Consider the following 9,974-nt stretch of genomic DNA (forward strand, 5'->3'; position numbering starts at 1 on the left):
ATAATAATGCTACATCAAAGAATACATAATATTAAATAAAAATATTATAATGAAATATAATATGGTATAAATTTAGTATAAGTAAACATAATCTAATGTTAAATATAATTTCCTCCAGGAATTCTATGATGAATGGCCAGTCAAGCTTGGAGAAGTGGAGCCTTATAAAGGTCCAAAGACACCAGATGGCAGAGTTAAGTGCAAACATCTTCCTTGATGATACCTGTGTGGTTTTCAGGCGCTAAAATTATGAGGCAGTGATGCATAGAGAAACGAGTACTGGCCTGGGAAGGCCTGGATACTAGTTCTGTAACCTTCTGTGGGACCCTGGAGAAGCAGGAGGAGTGATGGACAAGGAGTTTGAAGTTCAAGTTCCAGCTGTGCCCCAAGCCAGCCGGGTGGCCTTTACCTTAACCTGTCTGTTTCGCTTCCTGTAGAGCCAGGGCTGAGTAGCTCAGTGGTTCTCATTAGGCGGGAATACATCAGAACTTCCTGTGCAGTTCTTTAGACACACTGGTACTCAGACCCTTTTTCAGAATTTAAATCTCCAGGGTGCTGTTGGGTTAGATTTACTTTCCGCAGGAACCGTGCTTATTTTACTCACCACTGTCTCCCAAGCACACAGGAAAGGGAAGGTCATGGGATGGAATGTGTCCAGACCTCAGGGTCTTCATCTGCCAAATGAAATGGATGGACTAGTTCTCAAGTCTCTTCCGGCTTTGACAATATATCAGTCAGATTCTGTTTCTGAGGGACCTGTTCAGATTAGCCAGTGCTGGAAGGAGGTTTAAGTTTTCATTGTACAGATGGGAGGGGAAGCATTAACCAAGGTTGAGAAATTACACGATTTGTTCAAGTGAAGTTATCAATATTAAGTGCTTCTGGACAACAGAAAGGGATCAGTTAAAAGTAAGGTAAGCACACAGACTAGCTGGTGATTTGAAAGCTAAAGATTTCCCTCAAAAAGCTGTTTGGTTGAATTCAACTCTTAAAAACTAAATTTAGTTAAATGGGCTTGTGCATGTAGATGAATAGCCAATATTTCCAGTGTAATTATAGATTTGGTAATTTATGTTATGCTGAAAAAATATGGTTGGGAAATAAAATACTATGTGCTTGAAAGAGTTATGAAATGATGTTTTAAAGTATAAGTTCCTCAATGAAAACTGTTTCCCTTGGGAAATAAGATTACTCTCATCATCTCCCCTGCCCTTCTTAGGAAATCATCTTTTATAAAGTCATTGATTACATTTTACATGGAAAAGAAGAGATCAAAGTGATTCCGTGAGTATTAAAATGAAGCAGGTGCATGGGTTGCCATTTTTATCTTTGTACACAGTGCATTTGTCCATATAGCAATGATTTTCTTTCCTCTATTCTTCTTAAAGGACACCTCCTGCAGACCACTGGACTTTTGTTAGTGGGTTGCCTACATATGTTGCTGAAAATGGATTGGTAAGTTATTAAACACATTCACATTTTAAATAATATTGCATGAAAATCTTATTAGATAAGATATACATATATAGTGGAAGGGAAAGTGATCCAGATAAGGGTGAGATGGCCACTTCCTTTGGCTCTGGACATAAGAGAAAAGGCTCTTAGCAAGTTGAATGTAGGTTAACTAGAGACTTCTCAACTGTAAATGAAAATATTTAGTCAACATGAGAAAGATTCATCCATCCCCCAACTTCTTACTCTGCAGCCACACAAATTTCAGATGTCCCTGAATTCATTGACTATGATTCATACTGGATTTAATTCTATCCCAAGTATAGTTACCTTAGTCAAGGCTTCTGAAGCATGGAAAATTACTGACAAAAGAAGAAGATATATAAAGAGAGAACTTTATCACTGACTGCAATGTAAAATGTACTGAGTTGATAAAGGAAGTGAAGATTTTCCTCCTTGTCTGTTGGGGGATGGTGGTGGTGAACAGTGGGCCAAACCTGGCTAAGGGAGGTAAAGAGTGGGAAGAAAACTAAGAGGGCTGCGGTGTGCCCCATGGGTCTCATGGGAAAGAGGACCAGGCCACCGTAGCTTTCCACTCCACCTCAACCATACTTTCCTTCTTTCTCATGGCTGACTTCTCTCCCTGGCTAGGCTTCTCCACCATTTGTGTAGATTTTTGACACCAAGATCCCTCTCTAAGAATGTTCTATGGTTTCAGTATTTCTTTATGTTGACATCTTTCTTCCCAAAGTGATTTTCAGAGAATTGATCTTGGGCTGTTTCCTGAGGCTCCATAATTAAGGTGAACATACATCCCAGTTTACCTGGGACAACTTTGGGTTATGCCTGTTGTCCTGGTGAGTTATGAATATTCCTCCCCTTCACTCGCAAAATTATCGTCCTATACTATGTACTTACAGGAGGCAGAACCTAACTTCGGCAGTATTAATGCTTGGGACTAGGTAATTCTGTGTTAGGAACCCTGGTGACACAGTAGTTAAACACTCAGCTGCTAACCAAAAGGTCGGTGGTTCGAACCCACCAGTTGCTCTGCAGGAAAAAAGAACTGGAGATCTGATTTTGTAAAGATTACAGCCTAGGAGGCCCTATGGGGCAGTTCTACTCTGTCCTATAAGGTCACTATGAGTCAGAATTGGCTCTATGGCACACAACAACAACACAATTCTGTGTTGTGGGGAGCTGTCTTGTGCATTGTAGGATATTTAGCAGCATCCCTGGCCTCTACCCATTAAATGCCAGTAGCACCACTCCCACCCCTGCCCCCAATTGTGACAACTAAAAATGTCTCAGATATTGCTAAATCTTCCCTGGAGGGCAAAATCACAATGGTTTAGAACCGCTGGTCTAGAGGATTATATCAAACCATTTTGGCAGAGCGATGCTACTCCTGGGGGACCTGCTGTAATACATCAACCGGTTATAGTGAGAAGATCAAGAGGCTCTGACTCAGGAGTCCTGGGTTGCTTGTCTTGGTCCTGCCATTGGCCTTGGGGAAATCCCTTGACCTCGCTGAGTTTTAATGTTCTCATCTGTAAAATGAGGCTGTTGGTCTAATTATTTAAGAAATGAGGGCTTCAAATTTTTTTAAATTCTATTTTCTGGAAAATAAAAACAATCTACAATTTTAATCGAAATTGTAGGTATGTGATACTCCCCTAAACTGTGTGAAAACTCTGCCTTTTAGCTTTTAAAACTTTTCCCTTGATAACAATTTTCTCCTGAACTCTTTTTTATAGAGAGTAAAGGCAGGCTTTATTGTGACCTTGCCCAGAAGTCCTCATTATTGAGATCCATTAAGCCTCACTGGACTTAGGGAACATGGGCACACAAGTTCTCATTAAACCAATAAATCCCAGCTCTTAGTGGAGAGATGGCAGACTTCAGCTTAGTGATTTCTTATAGCTGAAAACATTAGACATTAAAAACAAAAAAAGTAGTTACATTTCTAGAATTGGAGATATTAAATAGAAGATCAACTAAGCTGGGATCAAGATGACATGCAAACTCAGAGACAGAGAGAGAATCTCTGAAGTCTAGTACTTAAAACGATGTTTCGCAGTGAACCTATACTTTGGTGTAACTGAAAGACTGTCACTCTTTTCTTCCCGTTCCTTAGCTAGCTGCTTCTAACCTACAGCCCAGACCAAAAAACAAAACATTACCTGCCCCCAGCAGCGTTGTCTTTCTGCTCAGCCTGCTCCTCTCCTGGCCTGAACAGCTAATTGCTTTGAATTTGAAAGGGGAACCCTTAAGAGGCTGAGAGAGTAGGAAAGAGTAGAGATTCTGCTAAATGTCACCCAATGACCCAATTAGCAGAAGTGAAGCTAACTTCAATGCGTTGTTAGCAAACCTGGCCTAGCTGAGGTCCAGGGTGAACAATTCTCCTGTGAACAGTCAAGAACTATGTAAGAAACCCTCTCTCCAGTTCTTTCTTATTCTGCGTTGTGGGTTTATTGGCTCCACCACAAGGTGTTTCAGAAGGACTTTCGTCTCCTCTTGCTTTGCAGATATGTAACATGCTGAATGCCCCGGCGGATGAATACTTCACATTTCAGGTAATTGCTCCCTTCCAGGCCTCACCTCTTTGAGGTGCAGCACTGTGGGGGCTCTCCCTTCCATCCTGAGCTGGTCTCATGCTCAAGTGTGGCCAGGAGGCACTCATGGGGCTTATGTCCTACTCACATTGGCTGGACTAGTGGCCAGCATGTAGCAGATTCTTCAGTGAAGGGAGAAGAGGTGAAGAGGAAGGAGGAAAAGAAGGGGGGAGAAAAGAGAAGGAGACACAGCATTTGTCACCCTGGCCTGGAGGCGGCCACTTTTCCATTCTCTCCCATTCCTGGTCATGTAGTGGCAAAAACAGTGAGTGTTCCTTGTATGAATGATTGGCTGGACACATTCTGTGTGCTGAAGTTGGCCCTTTTGGTGGTTTCCTCAGCAGTTGTTCCCTACAGCTTACTGCAGCTATTCTCAAGAGAAAAAAAAAAAAAAAATCTTACTGGGTTTTTGGGGCCTCTTCTGTTGCCAAGCTCTCAGTTTTATTCTTCCTTCTCCAACACTCCAGAGACGCTTCCTGGAGAATCCACACTCCCCTCACCATCCATCTAGCCCGGGAACCAGCACTCCTGGGTTCCCTTGCCTAGCTGGCCCACTTCACTTCCACGGCTTTCTCCCTGGGCTGGCTACAGGACTTGGGTGTTCATGCCTCCCCTTCCCAAGTTCATCCTGTCCACCCAAGGACGAGCCTGTCATCTCACACCTCCTCCCTCATCAGACTGTTGGGAAAAAAACTGTATTAGGGCTCTGAAACCTCTTCTTTTCTGCCTTCTGGTACTTGTTCTGTGTCCTGCGTTTAGCAAACTTCCAGTTGAAGCCCTAATCCCAGTCAGGAATGCAGTCAGACAGATCTGAGGCTGTCCTCCCCAGTCAGGACGACTCTTGTCTGTTTTTCTGGCTCTCACACAGACACACACACACACAGAGCCCCATCTATGCCTGGATGGAAAAGCCAGCATCTTGGGGGTGTGAGAGGTGTGTCCTTGGCAGCAGAGCCAAGCCAGGCCTTGCTCATCCCTGTGCTCACTGATACGGAAAACATGCAAACACCATATGGTTGCATTTGTTCTTGCTCCTTCCTCTTGCAGCCAAAGCCTACTTGTGACCACAACTGCACCCAGCCCTGATACCTATACTTATGGCAATTTGGTGCCAGGGAAGAATGCATAGGCAGGAACAAGGGGACACTGACCTTCTAAAGGGCCTGAACCTGAAGCAGTCATTGTCTAAACAGGAAGTGGGAGTGGAGCTAGTCCAGGAGAAATCAGGACTGCTCTTTGAGGTTTGAGGAGCCCTGCTTTCTCTGGGGCCACACTGTGGCTCCCACAGTGCTTTGAGCACCCTGAAAGAGAAGAAGCTGGGGAACTCAGGGAGTTCCCATTGTGGGGTAGACCTCCAGTTCATAGGAATTTCTCCACTCTCCAAGAAACATCAGTATGGCGCCCATGAAAGTGTTCTCAGATTTCCATCTATGAAAAGCACACCTGTCCAATGGCTGCCAATCTCTGAAACCTACTGCTGTGTTGGCACTGAGGCCACACTTCCCTGGCCTGCTCCTAGCCCATGACTGGGCACAGAGGGACACTAAGGCAGGTTCATTCCTGGGAGACTCCTGGGTTCGCCTGACAGGCAACTTGGGCCCTAGGAATCCCAAAGGACCTGTGAACTCTTTCAGAGATGCACTGTGGTCTAAGACACTTCCACCAACCAGCCTTCTATCCCTCCCTTTCTCCTCAGCCTGCATTATGATCTATCAGCCTCCTCAGGCTCCTTCCTCATTTCCCCTCACAGGCATCGCCCTGTCCATCATTCCACAGAGTAGACTCAGGATGGGGTGGCTGTCCTCCCCAATCCACCACCCTGCCTTCCTTGTCTCTCTCTGCCTCCTCATGCTCTACCCTTGGTCTGCGTTGTCAGAGTAGAACTGTGATCCATAGAATTTTCAGTGGCTGATTTTTCAGTAGATCACCAGGTCTTTCTTCTGAGGTGCCTCTGGATGGACTCAAACCTTCGACCATTGGGTTGATAGCTGAGCATGTTAACCATTTACACCACCCAAGGACTCTGCTTTAATCATTCTATTGCTGTTGTTAGGTGCAGACCAGTTGGTTCCAACCCACATGGACCCTATGTACAATAGAATGAAACACTGCCTGGTCCTGCACCATCCTCACAATCCTTGCTGTGTTTGAGCCCACCGTTGCAGCCACTGTGTCAGTCCATCTCACTGAGGATCTTCCTCTCTTTTGGTGACCCTCTGCTTTACCAAGCAAGTTGAGGTTTGGTTTTTATGCTTTTCATTCCAAGCCTAAGGACTACATCTTCAATTAATAAACAATTGTTTATTGAGCACCTAATATATGCCCAATCCTGACCCAGTATTTATGTGGACTTTAACAGTTCCTGCTCTTCATTAAGTTTAGAAAACACCATCAGAGACAAAATAAACAATTCTGAAGCATTTAGAAAATATCTAAATCTAAATTGTGTGGTCTTGGCTATAAGTGCTACTGGAATTCTGAAAAAAAGAAAAACAAAACTCCACACGGGTTGAAAAAGTTAGAGAAGGCTTCATGAAGGAGGTGAGACAACCTGAGCCTCTAAGGATGACTAAATAATCCGTGGGGAGGCAGAAGAGCAAAACTGTGGTAGGTTGACTGCTTGGCTACTTTTTTCTTGGCTACGTACTGTGCAGATGCTACCCCATGGTTCTCAAACTTCAGAGTGCATTAGAATCACCTGGGGAACTTATTTAAGACGTTGGATTCCTTACCTAATTATAAAACAAACTCAAAAAAATCTGTTGCAGGTGGTCCTTGGGCCACACTTTGAGGAACATTCCTAAATTTTTGCACCCGCATCCCCTAGTAGACTCTAAGCATCTTGAGGTTAAGGCCTGTGATTTATTCATCTTTGCACCTCCAGCAACTAGCCTATTTTCTGGTGCATCAGGGGTTTGACATATGCTTGCTGAGTTGTATGCACCATAGCACACAGACCATCTTGTTGGAAAAGTCAGGAAAACAGAAACCACACTAGATATTTCAACAGAGAAAACTGAATATCAGAAAATAGGTAAGCAGGTGCTGGTGGACAGAAAAACTGTATAGGGGACACTGAGCTAACACAGAGGTAAGAACTGCAGAAGCACTTCTCACCCTTAGGGCTAGGGGAACCAAGAGAAGAAGTTAGGGCTGTCAAACCTAGACTTTTGGTTCAAGCACACCTGATTGGATGTATTAGAATACTTACTATGGCTGTATAGTCCTAGCCATGATCTTCTGACACAAAATGAGAGTTGTGCATCTTAACAACAAAACATTATCCTTTCTCTAAATTAAAAGCAACCCAAGTAGGGGTGGTGGTAGTTATACAGAGATAGCACAAAGGAACCTTGTGGGATACTTCTATATCTTGATTCTAGTGGTGGTTGCACAAAATCTACCCATGATAAATTTGTATATAACAGCACACAGAAGTGCATATGCTGTTATTAGTTACTGTCAAGTTGGCTCCGAGTCATGCAATCTTATGCGTAACAAAACAAACTATAGCTGGGTCCTGATCATTGGTATGTTTGATTCCACTGTTTTGGCTATTGTATCAATCCATCTCATTAAGGGTTACCCTTGTTTTCGCTAACCCACTACTTTACTAAACATGATGTCTTTATCTAGCAATTGTTCTTTCCTGATGATATATCCAAAGTAAGCAAGCCGAAGTCTCACCAGCCTTGCTTCTAAGGAGCATTCTGGTTGTATTTCTCCTAAGACAGATTTGTTCATTCTCCTGGCACTCCATGGTCTGTTCAGTATTCTTTGCCAACACCATAATTCGAATGCATCAATTATTTTAAAAATTCCCTTTTAAATGTCCAGTTTCACATGCATATGTGGGTCAGGTGCACCTTAGTCATCCAAGTGACATCTTTGCTTTTTAAAACTTTAAAGAGGTCTTTTGCAGCAGATTTGCCTATGCAGTGTATCGTTTGATTTCCCAAGGGCATATAAAACTGGTGAAATCATACTAAGCTCTGTGGGTTGTACCAATGTCAATATCCTAGTTGTGATTTTTTTTAAATTTTATTTTGTTGTTGTTGAGAATATACATGGCAAAATTCAACCGTTTTTACATGTACAGTTTAGTGACTTTTATTACATTTTATGAGTTGTGCAACCATTCTCATCCACCTTTTCTGAATTGTTCCTCCCACATTAACATAAACTCACTGCCTCCTAAGGTTCCTATCTAATCTTTCGAGTTGCTGTTGTCACTTTCATCCCATGTAGCTATTTCTTAAAAGAGCATAATGCCCCAGAGAATTTACAACAAAACTACTGGAACTAATAGAAGATTTCAGCAAAGTATCAGGATACAAGATAAACATACAAAAATCAGTTGGATTCCTCTACACTAACAGAGAAAACTTCAAAGAGGAAATCACCAAATCAATACCCCCAAGAAGATAAAATACTTAGGAATAAATCTAACCAGAGACGTAAAAGACCTATACAAAGAAAACTGCAAGACACTACTGCAAGAAACCAAAACAGACGTACATAAGTGGAAAAATATACCTTGCTCATCGATAGTAAGACTCAACATTGTGAAAATGTCAATTCTACCCAAAGCAATCCACAGATACAATGCAATCCCAATCCAAATTCCAGCGACATTTTTTAATGAGATGGAAAAACAAATCACCTACTTCGTATGGAAAGGGAAGAGGCCCCAGATAAGTAAAGCGTTACTGAAGAAGAAGAAGAACAAAGTGGGAGGTCTCACACCAACTGATTTTATACCACCTGTTATACCACCACAGTAGTCAAAACAGTCTGGTACTGGTACAACAACGGATACATAGACCAATGGAACAGAACTGAGAATCCAAACATAAATTCATCTACCTATGAGCAGCTAATGTTTGACAAAGGCCCAAAGTCTGTTAAACGGGGAAAAGACAGTCTCTTTAACAAATAATGCTGGGATAACTGGATGTCCATCTGCAAAAAAAAGAAACAAGACCTATACCTCACATCATGTACAAAAACTAACTCAAAATGGATCAAAGACCTACATATACAACCTAAAACGATAAAGATCATGGAAGAAAAAATAGGGACAACACTAGGAGCCTCAATACATGGCAAAAGCAGAACACAAACCATAACTAACAGTGTACAGACACCAGAAGACAAACTAGATAACTGGCAGCTCCTAAAAATAAAACACTTATGCTCATCAAAAGACTTCACCAAGAGTAAAAAGACAACCTACAGACTGGGGAAAAAATTTCGGCTATGACAAATCCAATCAGCGCCTAATCTCTAAAATCTACAAGATACTGCAAAACCTCAACAACAAAAAGACAAAAAACTCAATTAAAAAATGGGCAAAGGATATGAACAGGCACTTCACCAAAGAAGACATTCAGGCAGCTAACAAATACATGAGGAAATGCTCACTATCATTAGCCATTAGAGAAATGCAAATCAAAATTACAATGAGATACCATCTCACCCCAACAAGGCTAGCATTAATCCAAACACCACAAAATAATAAAAGTTGGAGAGGTTGTGGAGAGACTGGAACATTTATACACTGTTGGTGGGAATGTAAAAGTGTACAACTACTTTGGAAATCAATTTGGCGCTTCTTTAAAAAGCTGGAAATAGAAGTACCATATGATCCAGAAATCCCACTCCTTGGAGTATAACTTAGAGAAATAAGAGCCATCACACAAATAGATATATATGCACACCCATGTTCATTGCAGCACTGTTCACAATAGCAAAAAGATGGAAACAACCTAGGTGCCCATCAACAGACGAATGGATAAACAAATTATGATATATTCACATAATGGAATACTACGCAATGATAAAGAACAATGATGAATCTGTGAAGCATCTCCCAATGTGGATGAATCTGAAAGGCATTATGCTGAC

At 42.0% G+C, this 9,974-nt stretch overlaps 1 protein-coding gene across 1 annotated transcript in view; it reads left to right on the forward strand.

Annotated features, from left to right (window-relative positions):
- PDE6C (phosphodiesterase 6C) overlaps positions 1-9,974 on the forward strand; it is a 60,972-nt gene that overhangs the window by 10,032 nt on the left and 40,966 nt on the right. The window contains exons 5-8 of the mRNA XM_004369946.1: positions 119-193; positions 1,220-1,284; positions 1,389-1,455; positions 3,981-4,028. Of these exons, the coding sequence (XP_004370003.1) occupies positions 119-193; positions 1,220-1,284; positions 1,389-1,455; positions 3,981-4,028 (255 nt within the window). The remainder of the gene's footprint in view (positions 1-118; positions 194-1,219; positions 1,285-1,388; positions 1,456-3,980; positions 4,029-9,974) is intronic.

The sequence above is a fragment of the Trichechus manatus genome, unplaced genomic scaffold (assembly GCF_000243295.1).
Source record: "Trichechus manatus latirostris isolate Lorelei unplaced genomic scaffold, TriManLat1.0 scaffold00007, whole genome shotgun sequence".
Classification (NCBI taxonomy): domain Eukaryota; kingdom Metazoa; phylum Chordata; class Mammalia; order Sirenia; family Trichechidae; genus Trichechus; species Trichechus manatus.